The 23,476-nt window shown below is 42.0% G+C and overlaps 1 protein-coding gene across 1 annotated transcript; it reads left to right on the top strand.

Annotated features, from left to right (window-relative positions):
• The first annotated feature begins 4,525 nt into the window (after positions 1-4,525).
• On the top strand, positions 4,526-7,791 carry irx1b (iroquois homeobox 1b). The gene is made up of 5 exons (XM_085377915.1): positions 4,526-4,762; positions 5,459-5,701; positions 6,064-6,856; positions 7,087-7,147; positions 7,743-7,791. The coding sequence occupies exons 1-5, from the start codon at positions 4,526-4,528 to the stop codon at positions 7,789-7,791; spliced, it is 1,383 nt and encodes a 460-aa protein (XP_085234041.1).
• Positions 7,792-23,476: the final 15,685 nt, after the last annotated feature.

Genomic DNA, 23,476 nt, shown 5'->3' with positions numbered 1-23,476 from the left:
TAAAAACCAGTGTTCTGTAGCTGTGAACAGACGTATGGACTGGTTCTTATATAGCATTCATACAAACTCTTTTCTCTGTGCTTAAGTGCTTTCTATCTAACACTGTACAATATTATGTACAAGTAAAAAAAATTGTCACTTAGTAATTCATAGTGGAATTTATTTGTTGTGAAAATTTTCTTATAAAACTTGCTAATCTAAAGCTTTTGTACCAAACCAGGCAAGTTTTCAATGTAAGCTCACCAGCGGCTAACTTTAGCATACAAACCAATAAGATCTTTATTGACTTTCTGTGTAGATCATGGAGAACTTGCGTGTACTGGAATATTCTTGGTATTAACATATCTTTGCCATTAACTATGTGGGTTTGAGATTAAATACAGTGTAATATGTATGAGCTTTGATTGTATTATGTAAGTAGTTACTATATGAAAATCTTACCAGCCTATAAACACGCCCCATACTGTGAGCTTCAAACTGTGATCTTATATATTTATAAATCATCCATTTCTGGTCACACATCTATAATTTGTGTATTTATCTTATAAAAGATGGAATTAGCCTCTGGATTATGACATACAGGTTAGTTAATTCAAGTCTTGAAGCATCAAGCTAAATCTTCAAGCTGACTAGCAACTTGTCAGTCACACGATAACGTTGTGCTCCACCTCCACTGGAAGTCAGGTGTCAGCGACAGGACTGACGCCAGTCCAGAGCTGGCTGTGTTCTAGTACTGGTAGTTGGAAAATCAAAGAAAAACATGATTTGTTTGGGTACTCAACAAAGTATTGTCATTATTCCTGCAACGCTAGCAATACAAAAACATCACTACCACGTGTTCCTGCAGACATGCTGGCCAGTGTTCTTGTGTGTGGCTTTTTTAGCATGTTACAAATACACAACAGTGATACTACAGATGACAAATTCTATAGTTTTGCTGCTTTTTGTGCACACTGTCTGCAACATGGATTGAGAAATCAGAGGTTATTGGGGCCTCTCGAACTTTCTGAGTTGGAAATCTGATTTGAGGGGACATTCCAGTTTAAAATTCTAACTGGAAAGTCAGGATTTCTGATTTCATCTGTGTTTACTCTTGTGGAGTTTTATTTGGAAAGACTTAAAACTAGCAAATGAGACCATAAATCCATCAGAAATGTATTTAATGAGGTCATAGAGCAAGGGAGCTCAACTGGCATTTCACCATAGACCTCTATTCAACTGAACCGCTGTTTGTAAGCCGAGGAGTCGCCCCTGCTTGCCAGATCCAGGCAAGCAGGTGGCTGAATGCAGATCCAGGTTTGACACCAGGAAGTGACGACTTACTTTTACATACAGATTTTATAAAAGGCAGAGAATAACACTGTGGAGTTTTTAGCTGAAACATACTGTAAATATAATTTTACTACTAGTTTATTCCACTGTAGGACATTTTGCTCCAAATAAAATGGTGACATGTGGATTTTGTATCATAATACCGATATGTACAGGTTTAAAGTACTAATTTAAGACACACATAAAGAGAAATTTGGACTTTCTCCTGTTTTGGTAGATCTTCAGCCAAAGTTACTAACCATCAAACATCAGTAATGACAGCATACAGTCATGGCATCAGGTTCGCTGCCAAATTGACTAATTGGCAAATAATGGTGTTTGAAAAGTGTGAAATCCTCATGATTGTTCGTCATTATATTATAGAAATATGTTTAAAAAGCATTTAAAAAAAATAAAGTAAAAATTGAAGTTGCAAAAGTGCATGAAAAGTCAACTTTGTGCCACTGCCAAAGATCCTCAGAGTGTAAAATACTGCAGTGCAATCACTGATATTACACTCAGTGTGTGTCCATTTGTTTTTGCTGCTCCCCCACACTGTAGACCGATGACTTTTGTAGATTATTTTCCTTTAATTTTCTGTCACTGTTGCAAATGTAGGACTGTGTGAACAGCAAATCTGAGGCCAAACAGTATCTACGAATACCAAACAAGTTAATAATTCAAACATTTTTGCATCACTGTTGCCACCTCTCCTTTGTTGAACTGTTAGCAAACACACAGAAAAAAAACAGCTTTGTGATGTTTGGAGGCTTCTTCATTTTCCCCACTGCAAATTACCCAAGAGGAAATGGCCAGTGCGAGTGGATTGTGGGGACTTTATTCGTCTGTTTCCTGCGGTAAGTTATTCCTTTGTCTGGGCCGAGCTAATAGCAGGGAATGGGATTCAAATAGAGTCAAGCTGCCTCCTGAGATCCCTCAATCCACCGTCGCCATAAAAAGAGGTCTGAGGCCAGTCTAAATATTTGGTAGTCTTAGCAGGTTCATGTTAAAAGACACACACACACGCACATGCACGGCGCACACAAACGCACAGGGTGAATGCACAAGCAGGCCGAGGCTGTGAAGTTGAATGGCATAGCTCAAAGCCTTCCTCCCCCTATCCCTCCCTCTTTCTCTCTCGCGCTCTCTCTCTCTAAACCGCCAAACCATTCTCCCCCTTTCTCCAGCTCAGAGGAATTCATTAACTGCCTCTCCACAGAGACACTATGGAAATCAGGCAGCTACAAAGGCAGAGAGGGAGAGAGAGAGAGAGAGAGAGAAAGAGGGAGAGAAGGGAGGGAGGGGTGATGGTGGTGGTGAATGGGGCTATATTATCCTATTAGATGGTGGATATGTCTCGTTTCCCTCCCCTGTCATGAGAAAAACATTAATTTTAAGTGAGGAAGGGAGGGAGAGAGAGGCAAAGACTGAGAGAGAGAGAGGGAAAGAGAGAGGGGTGGGGGGCTGAGGGGTAGATGGTGAGGGTCTTTAACGTTGCTCTTTTATCGAGCTGAAATGGAGAGTCCCCTGGCTCCATTTACCTTGGCAATGAGGATAGAGGCGCTCTCCATGAATGCCATTTAAAATGCCATGGAGATTAAGCATCCTCTCTCCCTCTCCCGCTCTCTGTTTCTCACACACACATATGCAGCGGCAGCAGTGGCGGCGGCGGGGCTCGTCATAATATGTGTTTAGGAAAAACAGCTTTGAGATTCATGAGTAAAGCCCTCTAGGTGCCAGCGCTGAGGAGGGAAGAGAGCAGAGAAAGAGACAGAGAGGACCATCACTTAGCCAGAGTGGGCTTTAAGCACTGTAATTAAATCATTAGACCCCTCTTCCCTCCCCCTCTCCCTCCCCTTCCTCTCTCTCCTCTCTCTCTCTCTCTCTTGGCTCAGCCAAGCTCATCAGGAGCTCAGAGTGTGAAATGATGAATCTGTATTTATAGGGATGGAGTAATTACAGCGCTAACCTCTGAGGGGACCCAGGAGGGCCACAGGGCCACAGAGCAGGGTGCAGGGTGCTCAACCTCATTAGCACTGCCCAAGTGTGCGTGTGTGTGATAGAGTGTGTGACACAGTGTGTGAAAGGAGGTGTGTGTGTTCAAAGAAGCACAGTTGCTATGTGTTGTGATGGTTAAGCCTGTCAATGAGGACACATCAGCCTGCCTCCTCCCACACGTGAGGGTCCATTTTTACACTTTCTCCCACATAAATATGCCCCCCCCCCTCAAAAAAAAAAAAAACACCACCACTTTTCATCTCATACCTCAAATTGCTATTTGAGGTATGAGATGAAAAGTGGTGGTGCTTTAACATTTCTGCGACATCTGCAACTGATACCAAGGGCCTACAGTAGTCTATTCTTCTCAGCAAACATCTGTCATTTTCCACTCCACAGCTCCCGTGCGCTCCGTATCGCTGCCATCTCCTATCATCTTCGATCTCTGTCATTACCTCCACTCTCCTTTATCTCAACAGCTCTGAAAACATAAGCTCCACTGACTTCCGCCGATAATCACGGACATTCCTCGTGGATCTGTCCGACCATATCAATGCTTCCCGGCCCATCTGCTGGACCAGGAATGTCCGGGCATACCCCACGAGTCAGCAGTCAAAGCACCGAAAAATGACACCAAAATACGGAGAGATTATTATTATTATTATTATTATTATTATTATTATTATTATTATTATTATTATTGTAGTAGTAGTAGTAATTAATGAATTCATTGCGCAAGACACACATACACTGCGCACACATGCGCGCACACACACAGGTTACCTTTTCGGTAGACACAGTGAAGACTGTCGAAATTAAATCACATACATCAATACACACGCACACACACGCAGACGACCTGGGCTAACCAATGCACTAATCGCCTGCCCCGGGCATAGGAGGAGCTTGGTGCTTAAGTAGGCTGCCAATCAGTCACTCAGCTCCACATCCAGAAGCTCCTGCGGCCAGACATACGCATCAACTCCGCACTCGAAAGTGCCAAACTGCTCCTGAGACACAACTCGGTGGAAGGGAAGGCTGACAGTTTCTTCTTTTTTAAGTGGGGGTCATCCTGATTTGTTTTGTTTTTTAACTGTCCCGTTTTTCTGTTCTTTTTTGGGGATTCCTTCTTTCTTTTCTTTTTTTTCCCTGCATCATCTTTCTTTTTTTCGCTCTTGTGACTTTGGGAGAGATTTACTGCACGCATACTCCGGACATGTCTTTGCCTCAGCTGGGGTATCCCCAGTTCCTCAGCGCCTCCCATGAGGTGTACGGAGGCGAGCGGCCGGGCTCTGCCCGGGAAGGAACCACCGAGGGCGGCGTGAGCTCATCAGCGACCGCCGCGGCTGTCGGCTCCATGCTGGGGATGTACGGAAGCCCATGGGCGGCTCATAACTACAGTGCCTTTCTGCCGTACAGCGGAGCCACAGACCTCGCCCTCATATCCCAGATGGTGAGAGATGATACACGTTCAGGTGTTCATAAGAAAATAGTGAGGCTGAGCTTTTCACTGTAATGCGTAAATACAACTTGAACCATTTAAATGGCGGGTTGTTCGCTTTTTTTTATTTGTTTTTTAAGAGAATTTTTGTGAATTTTATTGAGATAAATTAATTATTAATAATTAATATTTAATTGTCTGTGTGTTGGAGCTATAAATACTTGGGTGAATTGCAAAGAACTGAATAGCCACATAACACAAATGAACGATCTCTGGTAGCGTGACACTAAACTTCAGTTTCAAATTTAATTTGAGGTCATGGTTTTTGAAAGCGTGAACATAATGTTGTTGTTTTTGTTTGTTTTTTGCTTTTTTTTCTACAAATGTGGACCTGTCTACTGTGGTAGGCTGCACGTTTTAGCATAAAGGCATTTATCAATATTGAATTAAATAAAAATCAAAACAAAATAATATGGTAGGCCTAGATCATAGAAATTTGCAAGCGACCTAAAAATGAAGGATATTTGTTGTGATCTGTGTCTGATTACTGATTTTTTTTTTTTCAAACTTGTAAGTTTTTTGTTTTGTTTTGTCACGCAAAACGTTTTTGCTCCAAATTTTCATTTTTTCTGAACTTGAGGCGCAAATATCTTTGGAGTTGCTCAACAAGTTGCCCCCATTTTTTTTTTCCTCCCAACAACATTCCAGGGCTCACAGTATGAGCTGAAGGACAGCCCGGGGTCCCACCCAGCTTCTCTACCTGTTCACACCGCCCAAGGCTTCTACCCCTACGGCCAGTACCCGTACGGAGACCCGTCAAGGGCCAAAACGGCCACAAGGGAGACCACCAGCACCCTGAAGGCCTGGCTGCAGGAACACCAGAAGAACCCTTACCCCACCAAAGGAGAGAAGATCATGCTTGCTATCATTACGAGAATGACACTCACACAGGTGGGCAGCGTGATATGTTTTCGGAGCTCAATTTGTATAAAATGTTTCAGTTCAGTGGTCTTTCTGGCACCTTACAAGCACAATTTGGTGGGCATCAGCCTCCAGGCCCACTTAAAATAAATCTCTAATCATTATTTTAAAGGTTTTATTCTTCATTTTAATGTCCTTCAATAGCACTGCTATTTGTTATGAGAACTCAGTTGGCCCATATGACTGTTTTTAATACACCTGCAGAGGGAAAAAAGCTCAGGAATAATAAATAAAATCAGATGTCTTTTTAAATGTTTTATAATTCCCCATCTACAGATTTCAAACCACAGCATCTGAGTAATAATGCTTAAAAACGCGCTTTTCTTTTACAGGTGTCGACGTGGTTCGCGAACGCCCGCAGACGCCTGAAGAAGGAGAACAAGGTCACCTGGGGCCGCAGCGCTGAGGACCGGGACGGCCGCATCTTCAGCAGCGACAACGAGGACGAGCACGGCAAGAACGGCAGCGACGACGAAGATGAAGAGGAGGAGATAGATTTGGAAACCGTCGATATCGAGAGACCCGAGGAGCAGCGCGAAGGGGAGCGTGGCTCCGCGAGGGGGGAGGCCGAGGCGGGCCTGTCCGCCGCCGAGCAGGCCTCTGAGTCGAAGAGCTCGGAGAGCAGCAGGACGCTTTCTGCGGAGGCCCTGAGAGGAGCCGAGGCGGGTGTTTCTCTCGGTAAATCGCCCAGTGTCAAGCTTCCCGCGGATCATTCGCCCGGCAGGCAGGAGTGCCAGAGACCAGCACAGAGCAAACCTAAAATCTGGTCTCTGGCTGAGACCGCCACGGCGCCCGACAGCTCTCACAAATCTCCCCCCGCGGCCCTTGCGCACCACGCGGCTTTGGCCTCCACCGGACACCCGGCCTTACTCCCGGGTCACGGAATATATACGTGCCAGATTGGCAAGCTGCACAACTGGGCCAATGCAGCTTTTCTGAATGCCAACTCTCTTTTGAACATGAGGTCGCTCCTGGCAGGGGCGCCGGCCGGACACCTGCCCGTCCACGGCGCAGTGCCGGCTGCGCGTCGTGACGCACGACCGGCAACGGTCGGCACGGGAACGTCGGGTACGGAAGACGACAGCGATCTAGAGTCATCAGGGAGCTTCAGTCCAAAAAGAGATGGTATGGGCCTGATTTCAACTTCTTCTTCTTCTTCTTATTATTATTATTATTATTATTATTATTATTATTATTATTATTATTATTATTATTATTCATAGGACTTGTTCCGTTGAATCACTCAAATGGCGACAACAGCAGCTCTCCTTCCTGCAGGGCAGTTTCACTTTATTTTCAAAGGTAATTTCACGAACACCTTGTCACTCACTAGTTTGTTTTCTTTCCTTCCGCAGATGAAGAGAGCGACCACAGGCCCGATTCCCTGAAGTCCCCCTTTCAGATGATCACTGACAGGTGATTTCAAATCAATTTTGGCATTATAACACCATCAGCCTCGATTAAATGAACCTTACAGCAAGAGGTAAACACTGTTACACCTGACTGGTTGGGGAGGCAGAACTCGGCACATAAATCATACGATTGAGTCCCCACTTTAACGCCTCGTCAGGCAGGAGTCTGATATATTCTGCGCCTCTCCCTCCCTCTCTCCCCTCCCAGCCTGCCCCCCCATCCTCCAACAATGAGCTATCGCCACCAAGTCATTTAAATAATCTGCCGCTATTTATTCACGCCCCCCCCCCCCCCCCCCCCCCCCCTGAATGAAGCTAATGTATGTCAAAGAAAGCCCTGATGGCAACATCATGAATGAAGCAGAGCGTGAAAAGACATAAAACAATTTACCTATAGTGGGGTTTTTAATTTGCATAAATACAGCTTAACACCGTTTGAAGGAAACAAACTCGAAGTGTTAAAAAAGTTGCTTCATTAGTTTAAACGAAGGATTTCTTTTTAAGAGTAAAATTGCCAAATTTGTTTCAGATAATATAATTATAATGTCTAGACTTTATTCACCTCTGAGCAATAGTTTCCTCTTCTTCTCTTTCCTCAGACCTCACCACGGGACAGCAGCACAGCGAGTTCTGACAACAACAATATGAGAAGAGAAAGAAAAAGAGGAATAATTTTATTTAATGGAGAACAGTTTAACGAAGGATATTTTTTGGACTGGGAGGCCTGTTGTAGTATTACTGTTTAGCTTCCACATGAAAAAGAGATGTTCGCGTTTTTTGTTTGTTTGTTTTTTGTTTTTTTTAGTCTCTGAATCACTTGTATTTCTCTTTTATGTCCTCTTATGTCCCCCCTCTGTTCCTCTGTTGTGAATGGAAACCTTGGAAAAAAAATTGTAAATACAGGATATGAATTTGTCTTTAAAGAATATATTTTTTGGGAACTAAATAAATGTCATTATAGCGCTTTATTACTGAAGAAAATCCCACCACCTGTATTTAATAAGAGGGGACCAATTTCCAGCCAAAGAAATCAAAGAAACAAGGGCAGAATGCAGATTAAGAAGCACTGTAAACTTCCTAAACTAAGCACACATTATTATTAGTATTGTTATTTTTTTTTTTTTTTAGTGCCTGAATTTAGGATTTTTATAACATAAATTTCCAATAAGTAACCAGTACAATACAGAGAGTGCAATTAATGTATGCAGAGAAATTCTCCTTCAAGAGCTCAAGTGGATTTGGTATTTTAAGGGTAATTATATATCTATATTAATATACATATAATACAAGTATTGCAGTTAATCTCCAGCTGACCTCGTCGTCCCTGTGTCTAGTTTGTTTCACACGAACCATGCAGTGTCAGCTCCTTTATTTTTTTAAACTACCAGGAAAGTCAGTTTTATTGAAACCTGCACTCTCGCCAACAAAGCTCGAAGACTTATGCCCGTGCCTTGGAAACCACTGCAAACGCTGCGGAAATTGAAAATTGAAGATTTCCAGGACCTTGTGAACCTGCGCTTGTGCTTTCAGCCCAGGCCTCCTCGCTTTAATGTTGGATTATACCCCTCTGTGCCACCACTGCTGCCTCTGAAATATGGATCAGACGGAGAGGAAAGGCCAGCAAGCCAGTATGGGGGCAGCAGCTCACGGGGGAGGCGAGAGAAGGGGTTGGGGCGGCGGTGGTGGGCTTGTGTGTCACTTTGTGGCATCCTTGACGTTCACAGGCCCAAAGACAGGGGGGTGCATAGAGAGAAAAAGAGAGAGAGGGAGAAGATGGTGGGGGGTCTGAGAGCTGCTAACGGTGACTGCTTTCAAAGCTGTGGTCCGATGCTTGGTTTAGCGGCACAGTTTGGGGCCTCTCAAGGGGCCCAGACAGCTCCAGGTTTACGTGCAGATAAAATTTAGATTGACGTGTTTGTTGAAATCTTTGCTGCAAGTCTTTGAAAGTCTGGTATTTAAAATTATTAACACTTACTAGTTAGATGGAAGAAGGGAAGTGGCCTTAGCAAGGTGCTGTTAAAATGTGGCCTGTAAAGTGTATGATGAAGTTTAAGCAGTGAAGTACTGCTGAAGTCTATAGAAGTACAAATTTTGGAGTAAATTTGGTTTTAAAAAATTACATATATTCAAAGGTGGAAAAATCTATATGTGGCAATATGTTAGATAGCTGCTTTCTGCCATCCAGTAGCTTAACACCAACAGTTGATAACAGGACAGCAGCTTGTGCATTAACTTTGATTTCTTTGTTAAACTGTTTTGTGGAATGGAAATTAATCTAAATGAGGTCCAGATTGGGCATCGAGCAAAACTACAGTTATATGGTGATCTGAATGTAAATCGTGCTCTGGAAGGAGACGAAAATAAAATCAGAACCACCAGATTTGTGAATCTGGAGATTGGCTCAATGCTGCCACCTGACTCTCAGAGAAAGTAAGAGCACGGCTGCCCCCACGGTGGTGTCTGCACCACCTCTCAGGTACGATACGCAAACCTTTGCTGCGGGATCGGGTTTTGAAAGCCGAGCAGCTCCTGGAACTGTTGTTTGCAAAGAGCTGACATCCTGACAGCCATCCAATCGGAGGCGAAAAGAACTAATTTGGTCATTTTTTAATTTTATTTTGATAAACTGGAAAGGTTTTATCTGAGATATAAAATATATGAAGATACACTTTTTTCTTTTTTTTAATTGACTCTCCACTGGACTTAGATGTAAAGCAGTGAGGAGTAACCCTAAGCCAGGCATCAAATACTACTTATTATGAACTCCAGTTCAAAAACACAAGCACTATAGTTTTTTCATCTTTAGGACCACAATCTGAACAAAGACCAAAATTGCCCATCGCCATGGTATATATATGTTTTTCGAAGTCAGACTGTCTTAAAAAAAACAAGTAAAATACTTTATAATCACATTATAATTCTAAAATCCTACATTTGATCTATTGTGCTCAAACATCACAGTTTGTCTCGTCTAACTTTATTAGATTATCCTAAAAATTTGATCCACGTTTAAAAAACAATATAGGCACAAGTGATCAAAATCTGAGATTTTACATTAGTCCTTTCTCTAATTAATTTTTTTACAATTATCATTATATTAATGGTCCAGTCCAGTTCAGTTATTCTATTGTCTCCGCCGAGAAGCTTTCTCGGGCTGGCTCCCGACAAATCATCCCCACAAAGAACAACATGAAACAGCACACATAATCCTCCAATAAGAATCACTCAAATTTATATGTATATAAAAAACACAAAAAAACGAAACCTTTCATTTTTTAAACTGACATGTAGCAAATTTTTGCATTTTCCCCATAAACAGTCTTAAAGGAATATGTTAGCCGTTAGCTGACTCAAAATCTCCCTTAAAAAAGATCTTTTCTGATTTTGCTTTCCTGTGGACAAAATTATAAAGTGCTTATTTCCCTCAAAGAGATGCTGGCAGGCAAATTTTGCCACTCCTGGACAAAGGCAGGACATTCTTTTAAACCTGATTTTTAAGGTAAGCTACCAGGCTGCCGAGTGTGGTTTCATAACGATGTTGGAACCTCGCCATAAATCTGACGTGCGTATGAGGTGTGGGGAAAAAAAGAGGAGCGTCGTGACTTGTGACGCTTTCTCAAAAGTCAGCACGGCACTCGTCTGTCCCTCTGCTTTCCCACCCACGTACCCAGAGTGTCAGCAAACGAGGGACGAAAAGAGCAAATTTAAGTCTAAAGAAGGCAAATAAGGGAGGGAGAGATGATGCAGCGAGGGTTGTCATTGATGTGAGAGCGGCGTGGAAGGGAGCCAGACACTTGAGGCCATTTTCATTTCCTCTGCCAGCTCTGACAGACTGCCATCAGCACCGCTGAGGAGAATATCAGCCGCTCCTCTCGCTCGCACCCCTTCACTCTTTCGAACAATATGTTATTCTGTCAGAGTTGGAAATCAGTGAGCTTAGCATGATGGGGCTGAAAATGACATCAAATGGCCTTTTTATATCTGTTACACGGCGTGTCCAAAACATGTTGCGTTATGAAAGGAGTGGAAAATGCAGTGCAGATCCAAAATATGATTAGGTTTTTCTTTTTTTCTCTCTTTTTTTTGTTGTGCCAAAGCAAACTCCATCAGAGTTTAGGGTCCAAATTGTCCTGAAACTTTTCGACTGGTAGAATACAACAGTTTATAAAAAGAAACACAACACAACACAAGAGTCTCTGTGTGGAGTTTTAGAGTCATATCAACTCCTCAAACTCTCAGTGTGAGCAGAGTCTTTATTGGTGCTTTGGTATTCTGATATAGGCTCTTTGGTGAGTTCTAATCCCCATTAATAAGGCAGATTATGGAAGGGATTTGGCTTTGATTTGCGTGTCCCACTGCTCTTTTCTGTCAGCGTCTCACTCTCTCTATATATATCCTCGCGTTTCCTTTCTCTCTGCTCCTCTGTCGTCTTGATGGGATGTTCAGGGATTGAACAATGATCGCCTCCATGTGTCATCCCCCCTTGCAGCCCCCCCTCATCACTCTTTTGCCATCCTCCTGCGATTATGCCCACATGTATGAGGGCTCCCGGTCGCCTGAATAGATTTGTTAAAGGCCCCCAGTGGATGAGAGAGGTCCAAGCCTCGAAGCCTGGCCCTCGTGTGCAGGTCTATCCCCTTTTCGAGGGACTCGGCATGGGGGTGAAATCCCCACCGGTTGCCCCTTCCTCCTACAGCGGTTACCCCTCTGCTCCTCCACCACGCAGAGATAATCGGGCTTATGTAAAGACGACGTGCTCTTTTGACAGTCATCAGCTCATCAGTGATCCAATCGAGCCCAAATCCACCATTGTTCACCCCTCAAAGTGTCTCAAATCCGCTTGTGCAGGAGAGAGGGCCTGCACTCTTTATCCTGCCAATCACTCCTGACATTCCTGCCACAGTTGCCATGGCCTAGGGTCAGAGGTCGTGAAAACAGAGAGCATGAGCTGACTTGCGGAGAATGGCGAAGCGCAGAAGGAGGGACTCTCTGCTCAACGGCTCCATTGGTCATCCAACGCAGGGGGTAAATGTAGACAAGTTAGGACTCTATAGCCCCGCTGAGAGGGCCAGCCGGACAGAAAGGGACATGAGCAGGGGAGGAGAAAGAAAGGGGGGATGATGAGGCAGAGAAAAAGGCCATGGGAAGAAAAAGAGGGCAAGAGAGGTGTGTGGGGGAGAAATGAGAGTTAGGGAGGGTCAGTGTTTGATTGCCAAATAGGCTTTACAGAGCTTGACCTCAAGGGGCTTGGAGAAGAAAAGGACTGACACGCGGTTAAAGTCCCTGGAGAAGTAATAATTAACATGGTAGTTAATATTTGTGGAATTTTTAATGGACTTTCTGCACGTAAAACTCTTTAACACTGCAGCTCAAGACCAAGCTACAGAAAAAAACAACACAAAACAAAACGGTGTGTGTGTCTGGATGCTAACTGCTGAGCTGTAATTTGAAATGGAAATGTACCTCCCAATGCAATGAAGCTAATGCATGTCATCGCAGCATAAGCGGGGCACTGGGTTAAATCTGTTGTAATGTTGTCAAAAGAATAATTTTCTGTACCCAGTGTATACGTAAGTGAGCAAATGTTTAGCCTAGACAAGATATCATAGGGAATTTAGACCATTCACTGTTCCTCCGCAGGGATTAGTGGAATTAGGCACAAAAGCAAAGTATCAAAACTCATGGGTAATTCAACAAGCTCCACAATACTGAGTTTACAGAGTGCTGCTGCTTAGCCTGCTTTATTGTCGCGTTGCAGCTGCGAGTACGGTACAGACAAACAGCAAACGTCGCCACTGCCTTTAAAAAGCAGACAAATTTAATATACAGGGGGAAAATACACACAACAAATGCTATGAAAGAGTGGGAGTGATAAGTCTTTTCTCTTGTTGTCTGCCCATTCACGGCAATAATCTGAGAGAGGAAGCCGATTAGGAGCGAAGGGGAGGTTTGCGGTACGGTGTTCGCATCGATGGCTCTTTTCAGCCATTTTGAAACAATGTTTATCCACGGGTTTGTTATAGCGTCGAAACTTAGCTTAGTTTACTGCTGGGAGAGTCCTAAAGGCGGGCTGAGGACTCACTGCGTCTTTGTTCAGCATCCATTGAGGCACGCTGGTGTGTTAGAGAGGGGCGGAGAAGCTGCCCGAAATATCAGATCTTGGGGATTTCTGTAATTTGTGCCGTTTTCAGAATATCTGGGAAAATGTTGCGGGGAATGCACTCCGCGAATGCTTGTTGAGGGTCTATGGACTCACTGACTGGATATCGCGAACACCATTAACCCATGATTTGACATTTTTTATGTGAAAAATTACTTTTTGTAGCATGCAAACAGTTAGAAAACTATACTAATCAGTTTTTGTTTATTAAGCCATGAAAGCCTTGTGTACTTACTAAGAGACAGTAAGAAAGTAAAAATTCCAATACAAACAACTTATGTCTATCATATTCTAGACACAGCATCAATTTAAATGGGTCTAATACTAAACTACAGAAAAAAGGCATCTTTATGAGTTTTAATTACCCAGATATTTGGTTAAAAGGGACCTATTAGTTCGGTGGCCCAAGCAGATCAAATGCACATGAGCAAAAAGAGAAAAATGCTGGAAAAATACACAAAACACAACAGAAGTTGAATAAAACAGAAGTGTTTTTGGAAATTCATCAACGTGATGGAACAACTGAAGTGACAGAGGCCAAAAGAATCAAAGGTTTGTACTGAGACATGCTTTCTGTCTCTGAAATCACTTTTGTTATGTTTTGTGAAGTTTTGGGATTTTTTTTTTATTTTTTGAGTTGAGTTGAGCAGTGAGTACCCCACAGACCAGTTGTACCACATATTTTAACCCTGCCTCTAGCTGACAATATACTCTCTGCAGGTAAATGGGCACTCTGTAGCTACCAATGAACAGATGAGCTGCTAGGACAGCTGAACCATAATTTCCTCTTTAGCTGGATTTTGATAAATGTAACTGATAAGAGCAGTGGCGCACTCACCTGTGTGTGAAGTAATTGAAACCTGGAGTATGGTGAACATTGATTTTTTGCTTTCCATGTCAACCAACCTTGGGCAGCTTTTGCCATACTACTGTGGCACATTTGTAGAAGACAATGCTACTGTGGCCAGCATTTTTATACAATTATTCTTATTCATTTTTCCCAATGGAGCTCTTGGCATCAAAGAGAAACAAAAACTCATGAAAGCTACTAACACGCTAATCTGTAAAATATTTACCTGGCAAACATTAGCATTAGAGGTGTTATTACCATGGGAATTAAACATGAAAAACCAGTGATTTAATATAATCTACTGTGACTTACATCCATTTCAATGACTACAGCACTACACAGCAGCCTCGGCTTATCAACACATGCTGTAGCCAAGAAAAGCTACATTCTGGTTGCTCCCTTGCCACAACCCTAATTAACCCTCAAACATAACACAAGAAACATAGCAAGTGTAGTTGGTGCACTGAATGCCACATATATCAGTCATATTTGTTCACACTGCTTTTAGACAAGTTACCTGTTATAAAGTAAAATAAAATGACTGAAGATATTGACGTTAGCATTGTTAGCATTGTTAGCATTGTCACTGTGAACATGTTAGCATGTTTTACCTCAAACTGCGGCACTGCCAAGGAAACGCATAGAAAAGCTTTCCATTACCTCTAAAGGAGGTATCTTGGAGGTATCGAAAGATTTTTAAACAACATATTTTTAAAAATAGCTTAAAAATATGTTTAAATTCATAATAGAATGATATCATGGTATATGGTAAGATACACTAAGACAGGGTGAAGCCCCCCTCCCCCCCGCTGTCTTTACTTTGTGAATAATGATAGATGGCTCATGGGTCACATATCTTCGCAGATTAATTACACTTGAGATGCATGCACGTGCATGTACATACACTGTATCATTCTACCACACACACACAAAAACGCACACAAACAGTTGCAGAGTAATGTGAGTCCTCATTCATTTGCCCAAGTCGTTTAGGGTAATAGAGCTTAATGGAGTGTATTAACCCTGTCCAGCTTGCATTTCCCCTCCTCAGATGTGTGTGTGTGTGTGTGTTCACGCACATGCACAGGGAAAGGGGAAACCTGCCAACTGTTTATCTGCAAGAGACACACACACACACACTGGGGGAGTACAGATCTGGTTTCCCACTGTCACAGATGCTTACCCGCCTCTCCATTAGAGATGTGATTGGAGTGGACATAGAAAACCAGCAGCCTTGTTCCCATAGGGGCAATCTGAGGAAATTATTGCCCAGCTCCTCTCCGGGGAGTGTCAGCGCTCCAGAAAGAAGCACTTAATCGACTGCTATCACATGCGACTTCTCTGTTGGCTGCATTGCATAGCTTTTTGAGGCATTTGGTGTGGATTTATACTAGTGAAATGCGTTTGATGACACGTGATCAGTCATGGCACACAGTAAGGCTCTCACGGGAGCTGCTGAGCTCTCTAGATGTGGAATGCAGAGATCAGACAGTTAGCAGCATTTGCTGGGAAATAGATGATCAGTGGAAATGAAGATTGATGCCTTAGTTAATATCTTTTGTCTACCTTAATCCACATTTCTGTTTGATATATGGATAAAAACTTAAGATAGTGTCATTACTGAAGAAGACTATTTTTTTAATATTATCCTTACTGTATTTATTGTTTGGCCTCCTGCACTTTAATAGCATGATATGCTAATTGGACAAAAATAATAATAATAAAAAAAATGGTGTGAGCTCAGCTGGGGTAGACGCTGCTGGTGGTCAAATTTCTTGGGAGGTCCATCCATGGATGTAACATGAAATCTGCAACCACACCCAAGTGAACAGCATGCAGACAAGTAGATCTACTGTGTCATCTTTAGTCACTCACACAGTTGTGGCTGACCTCCTCACCCTGGTCAATAACAACTGCAAACCGAGCCTGCTGCACCCTCAGGCTTACACCACCGCACACAAGCAAATACACACACACAGGCACCAGCAGCATTGTCATAAGGGTGTAATTCTCTAGACTGCCAGAGGATGGCAGCTGAGGTCTAAGCTGTGGAACTGCAGAAGCCGAAACACCAGGGAAAATGTGAAATAGTGAATCTATTATCATGGTATTCCCCCTCATCCATGATTCTAAGGTGGACACATCAGTGCAGACTGATTACTCTGTGATGTTCTGATTCATTCTGAAATTTAGCCTCGGTTATCTTGTTTACCATTGAAATAATAACCAATATCCCAGGTTCTGTGTAGCAGCTCAAAAATGCTTCTAATATTTTAATTATTCAAGGTTATCCCACTTTGGTTTGAACCAACCTAACACACAGCTGGATAAAAAATCACATGAAATAGCTTTCCTTCAAAAGAAAGAAAGAGAACCGAAATATTTAAACTGAAATATTTGATTTTTGCACAATTTTGATAAAGACTGTGAGATCTGTGGTAATACCAAATAATAATAATGAGAGAGTAAAGCCCGTCTTTAGAAAATACAAAGCTTATTTCAGATGATACTGTCGGTCACATATAGGTTGAGTAATTGTTTTGAGACCAGTAGGGAGATATAAATGAAGACAAACCAAAGCAGTCCACGAGAGATAATGGACAAATAAATACAGGATCAATGGGCGAGTTAAGGCAGGTTAAAGTGTTTGTTAAAGGCTCTATCGGTCCCTGTGGACTGAGGCTTGCGGAGTTGAATAATGTATGTCCGCTCCCGAAGTAATGAAGTGGAAGTGATAGGGAGGAATACGGCTGGCCTCCCAGGACTCAACGCAAACTGTACACACTCTTAAGAGCTTCCTGTAGCCTAAACCTGTCTCGCTCTCTGCCTGTGTCTGTCCGTGTCTACCTCTTAGACTCTCTCGCTCTCTCACAAACACACACACACACACGCACGCACGCACGCACACACACACACACACACACACACACACACACACACACACACACGCACATGCTGCACATTGGCTAAGAGGGTTAGCTTGTCTCTGTTCCTCTGTCTTACATCATTGATGAGGAAGGCCAGGGCATTTATAGTACCCCACTCAGAGTTCAGCAGCTCCAGATCTTCCATGAGCCTCTTATTAGACAGGAGCAGAGAAGCAGCACGCACAGATAGCATGGCTGCTACTCAGTGGTCAGACAGGTTACTTGGTGTTGGCAGCCTTGTTTGTGGATCAGATCGAGCCTGGCTTGCACTTGTACTTGGTTGGTGCCATCGTGCTTAACAAGAGGCAGCCTCTGTAGACCGTGTCTTGTGGTGGAAAAGAAAGGGCTATTTTCTTTCCTCATGATCCATTTATTGCTTATCCTCTTCTGTCCTCTTCTTCCTCCCTGAACATTCCTGCTTTTTTCTCAAAGAGCAGTAGCATGAATGTGAGGTGGAAACGTTACCTCATTTCACCCTGGTTTTCATTGGTCTTGCTGGTTTAACACTGCGAGACAAAGAAGTCTAACAGGAAAATTTATTTTATTTTTATTATGTTTTACTTAACCTTACAGTATCTCAAGTTTTCCTTTTTTAAAAGTGGTTCAGATAAAACATTCCATATGATACAAACAGTATGTAAAGCAGCAGTGGCCTTCTGTCAGGGCAAGCAAGGCAGCAGCATTTGCCCAGTAAAATCTAACACACACACACACACATGCACACACAATTGCACACACACATGCACACACACCTTTTTCTGAGCTCATTAAAAAATCACATGATGTATAATAAAACACTGCCCGTGTGAATTCTTTCATTGTGTTTTGTAGTTACTTTTACTCAATGATTTTTTTCCTTAGCACTTGCCATTGTTAGTTAATTGTGAATAAGCCAAGTAGTGCAGCAAGGTGAAGAAAAAAAAAAAAGACAGGCAGTTCAAAATCATTAAAAAGGTATGTTTAAGTCATTATCTCTTCTTGCCTTTCTGTAAAAGTCACTGATGTAAAGAAACATTCAATTTTTCTGTCAAACTTGTGAAAAAGGCGTTAAAATAAACAGCCTAACATTCAATGAGTTGTTTTTTTCCCTTAAATGTTAGCCTATTAACTAAAACAATTAAGCTGGTGAGCTTAGCCTAACAAAAACACTAGAATCTATAAAATGGGGAAACAGCTAACCTTGCTCTGTCCACAGCCCAGTGGTAAAAATGTACCTACAAGTACATTTCAAACTAGCTACTTAGCATGTTTACGTAGCAAATTGTTCATGTGGTCACTTACTCTCATTGTTTGGCCATGCAAGCATGACTGACATGTAGATGTACACTATAAAGACTCATATACAGCATTTTCATGTAACTTGGAGCTGATTAAAACAATTCGATTGGTTGCTAAAATTATTGTGCATTAACTGTTGATAACACAAAAAGGTAATTACACCAGGGCAATATTCTCTCTTCAGATTCTGCCAAATATGGCAAAACGGATTAAACAGCGCTTCACAGTCCAAACGGATACCGCGAAAGCAACCCGAGTGTTTCTGAAGGCAAGTCAGTCACCTGATACCAAACAGAGCAGCTTTTCAGTTATTAAATACAAAACGGAAGGCAGAGAGCTCCACAAACAACAAATACTCTGACAGAGCATCTCATGGGAGGAAACACAGTTTGTTGTGACGACCATGAGTTCTAGCGTTTAGGCATTCATTGGCTGCAAAGGATCCATGTATTAAAAATATGGAAACTCAATAGATTTATACTTAAAATGATTAAAGTCTGCATTTCTGTCACATCTTTGATTTTTGGTAAAAATCCTTGATTATAAAAAGTGTGTGTGTACTTGCAGGATGTACTTAAAGGATATGATGAAATTATAGCTGCAGGTGGCAACTGGCACATTTTTGCATGCAATGTCTACACCATGTAACTTCGTTATTGTCATTTCATTGAAGTAAAAGAAACACAAAAACGGTTGGGATCAGTAATTTGTTTGTGATGCAGAAATTCACATAAACAAAGAGGAAAAAATATATATATTAAAAGAATATTTTGAGATAAACACAGAAAATTAATGATGAAAATTGGTGTGGCATTTACATGCATTTTCATGACCCTGCAAACTAATTATTTTAGTTTTCACTGTGGCGTAAAAAAAAATGGATTAGAGGGATTCTGATTTCATTCTGGGACCTTCAGCACCAACCACTGAGAGCTAAAACCAAGTCGAAGGCTCAAAAGCATCTACATGTTAAACAGCGATTAAAATTGCATAGATTTCATACTTTAAGGTGGAAAATGTTCAAATGGGACGCGCTGTGATTGAAAGAAGTTGTGATTGTAGTTGTTTGGCCCTCCACTGCAAACACTTTGTGCTGTACTTAGCCCTCCTCCTCTCACATTAACATGCTTCTATCATTAACCCCCACGCCCCACCTACTGCATAATAGCTAGAGCTGCATGCAGGAGGGAGGAAATAAGAATGTTTCCTTTCTTTTTTTTTCCTGCGGAGCATCTTGAATGAATGATTGATGTGAGGGGAACGAGATCAGAAAGATATAATCACGGTCTAACGAACGCAGAGCCTTAAGAAATGTATACCACAGGAATGCCATGAATTTATAAACAGACCATATATTAATATATAAGTAGGTGTTTGAAATAACAGAATCTGTTGTGTCTATCTATCTATGTGCAGTTCATGCTTTATAATCATTATTTGTGGAATACTCTGGTACAGAGCTTTGAAAGTTTAATTCAGGCTCTGCAGAGTCTCTTCATTCAAATAAACGTACAAGTTATTTCCTCGTGTACCATCCCAAACAAACATTAAACACACCCGTGTTCATTGTCAGCGGATAAACAAATTGCCATTTTCCTTGAGTGACGTATGTTTTGTGTGAAGACGTGCAACGCCAGAGCAGGGAGATAACTTCATTTCCGAGCTTTGAGCATAGATGAGGGCGAGACAGTTAGTCCGTGTTCAGTATATGAGCACCTTTCATGGGACAAATGGAATGTCAATCAAGAGCCGGTACACAGATGCTTTCTCCCTTGTGGGGACTGAGATGCTTTCTGGTGATGCAGCTCTGTTGTTCCAGCCTTACTCTGGGTGCACTGGGAATATTTTGTCCTTTTACCCCTCCACATCCCCTCACTCCATTTCAGATCCCCTGACTATTAACGATTTCTTTAGCTCTCCAAGTTTGCCTCCTCTGGCTTTTCCTCTTCTCCACATCCATTTTTTCAAGTTGGATTTTTGCACGGAAAGTTTTTGTTTTTTTAAAACCTCTCCTTTCTCCCAGTGTTAGAGACTGTGGGAAAAGAAACAAAAAAGGTGAAAAACCTGAGATCGGCACTGAAGATCTTGACATTCAGAAAATATGTTCATATACAACCAATATGCACAACAAATATGTTTTAAAGGGAATCCAATTTCTTCTTCTTCTTAGATTTAGGCTGACATTTCTTGCAATCTGTATCTGAATCTGTGACCCTCATGATGCAACATTTTTCACCCTGATTTGCTAAGATATAATTTTCAGCATGCATAGAACAAATCTTCAAAGTAGCTCCAAGCAAACCATAAAGCTGCATGTGTACGTCCACAAGGAAGTAAAAATGAGACATAACTTTGTATGAAAAGCTACTTCTGTTATTGTTGCTATGAACTCTAGACCCAGTTTAAGCAAGGTGATATTCTGAATCATTTTTTTTTTAGAGAATGTCAATCTCCTAGCTTGAAAATGTCGCTATAAATTTTCAGTCTGGCTAAAAGCAATTAATGTGGGTAGAAGTAAAAATCTGTATTCAAAAAGTGGACATAAGTTCTGTGTCTGAAAACCAATGCAGTTGCTTTTACGTTGTACTCTTTCTGATGGCCAGAAGGGGGCGACACCTGTCACCACAAAATTCATCTATGTGAAAGCGACACCTAGCTATCTTGTTATGTAGCCTTCACAAACACTTTCCTGACCAGTTTGTGGACTCGTTCAATGCTAATTTGTACATTACAGTGAAAATCTTGAGCGTTCATGTGATGATAAATGGATTAGCACAGTTGTCTAACACAGCGGTCTCCAACCTTTTTTGCGCCACGGACCGGTTTATGCCCGACAATATTTTCACGGACCGGCCTTTAAGGTGTCGCGGATAAATACAACAAAATAAAACTAGTACCGGTACCGAAAAAAAGAAGATTTATTCATAACACACGTGAAAAGACCCAGGAAAACTGAGTTAACGATAAAAACGATAACAAAATAACACTGAAAACCCTGAAAACCATACATTTCACACCTGAGCCTCAACTCGCGCGGCCCGGTACCAAACGACTCACGGACCGGTACTGGTCCGAGGCCCGGGGGTTGGGGACCACTGGTCTAACACACCAGAGATCACTGGTTCAAGAATGGGAGGGGACACAAATCCCTGGAAAGGTTGTGTAAAGATTATCCTCTTATATAGGACTATGTGAGGAGGGTAGAGTGATATTTTTTCAGGCTGGTACTGATACTATTATTTGGTGATTTTAAAATTGAGTGTTCCGATATGTCAGCAAATATATTTATATTTTGTTGATGATGTTGCTGATGATCCTATATAAGCACCATTATATTTTTCTTTTCTTTCAGACACACAAAACATAAACCTAATAAACCCTAATATTTGTTATGTGTAGTTATCCATTTACTCACTCACCAGGTCAGATGGTTGTTGTGATTAAGGCGTTCCAAATACGTGTTGCTAACAGGGAAGATGAAGAGGTCATCTGGTGGCTGGAATATTCAACATCATCATTCCTAACACGGCTGAAGGGTGTTTCTTCCATCTCTTCTTTATGTTTTTAATTTTAATTTATCGGCTGACACAAATGCAGATACCAGTCGATTGGCAAATGTCCAATAATATCTGCTTGCCTATAAATTAGTCAGGTTCTGCAATTTTTAAAATAAAAATGTATTTATCAATTACATAAGAAGATATTATATGTGTGATGTCTGTAAAGTCCTAAAGTTGCAGAGATGGTTATACTGGTTGCATTTATTAAAGGTAGATTCAACATCAAATGTAAACCTGTCTCATATCACTGCATGATCATTTGCAACATTTTTTTTTAGAGAAACAAAAGAAGAAAACAGAAAACAAAGTCACCACTCTTTCTGCCCCTTCTCCTATCCTAATAATTTGCATACAGTCCCTAATATCTGTCCTCCTTTTCTTTCTTGTACATCAAAAACTTCTGTTCTGCCGGTGTGCCACAAATGTGTACCCAAATATTTTGGTACAATAAGCCTCTCTGTTATCCTCACAGCCCTTTCACACCTGCCCTTTTCCTCCTCCTCTATGATGAAAACCTTAAAGTGGGTTGAGAGAAAGAGAGAGGAAGGGGAAAAAACGTTTCCACTTCGTCGGGGCAGCTTAAGAGTTTGTTATTAAAAACATGACAACCCATTCAGCCACTAAAGGTGCTTACTCAAGGGAATGCATGGAATGTTTATTCTTTGATTAATTTGCTTGGAGGAGACCTGAAATTCCCCCACTCATGAATATATGGGTGACAGCGAGATTTCTCCGTGGTGACAAGTTATCTAAACAACAGGGCAAAACGATTATGCTAATATCAGGTTGTAGTCATCAATCATCGCGTGTCAATGTGGTGTCAACGCATCACGTTCCCGATCCCACCCCCTCTGGCCATGTGTGCCAGTGTAAATGCGTGCGTGGACGTGTGCAGCTGTGCGCCTGTGTTTATTGAGAGAGAGGAGAATTGATCACAACTCTCTTTACGCCTGGGGACTCTCGGGAGCATCGCTGCGCAGAGCTGTTCTCTTGGATAAGAGGCGAAAGGAAACTGGGAGGGAATTAATTAGGAGTGAGTTTCTTCATCTTGATATGAACACACACACACACACACACACACACACACACACACACACACACACACACACACACACTCGCGCGGAGTCCAGGCTGACGTCAGACAGACGCGCCTTAAAAACCAAAGAGCGCATCACGGAGAGATGCGTGGTTTGATCACACACACAAACTGGCGTTGGATTGTAAGAGAGCAGGGACACTTTAAAGAGCAGGAGCAGTCTGGTGGATGAGGTGGAAACTGCGGGTGAAGCCGAGAAGTTACTTCGAAAGTCCGTCAGCGCTTGTGCGTAAAATGAAAGCGCTGCGTAAATGTCCGCGTGTCCACTTTTGGACGAGATGGTAGATGAAATTCTAATTAAAAACAAAAAAAGCTGCAAAGTTGACCGGAAAGTATCTCTGAACTAGTGTCAGGGCAAAATAATTTAAAATAATTTTTAAAAATCTGCGTTTGGTACGGATGCTGCTGGAAGTCGCTCCACATCTGCACTCCACTTATTTCCTCTTTGGTCACATTTGAACC

The sequence above is a fragment of the Diplotaxodon limnothrissa genome, linkage group LG18 (genome assembly GCF_057381915.1).
Source record: "Diplotaxodon limnothrissa isolate DT_005_m linkage group LG18, D_limnothrissa_male_GT1.1, whole genome shotgun sequence".
Taxonomy (NCBI): domain Eukaryota; kingdom Metazoa; phylum Chordata; class Actinopteri; order Cichliformes; family Cichlidae; genus Diplotaxodon; species Diplotaxodon limnothrissa.
This window is presented reverse-complemented; position numbering and strand designations above follow the sequence as displayed.

Bases quoted from the DNA above. Each gene is read 5' to 3' on its own strand.
- irx1b (XM_085377915.1), top strand. From the start codon at position 4,526: ATGTCTTTGCCTCAGCTGGGGTATCCCCAGTTCCTCAGCGCCTCCCAT. The intron at 4,763-5,458 runs GTGAGAGATGAT...ACAACATTCCAG, and splicing joins TCGCCCTCATATCCCAGATG to GGCTCACAGTATGAGCTGAA. The intron at 6,857-7,086 runs GTATGGGCCTGA...TTCCTTCCGCAG, and splicing joins CTTCAGTCCAAAAAGAGATG to ATGAAGAGAGCGACCACAGG.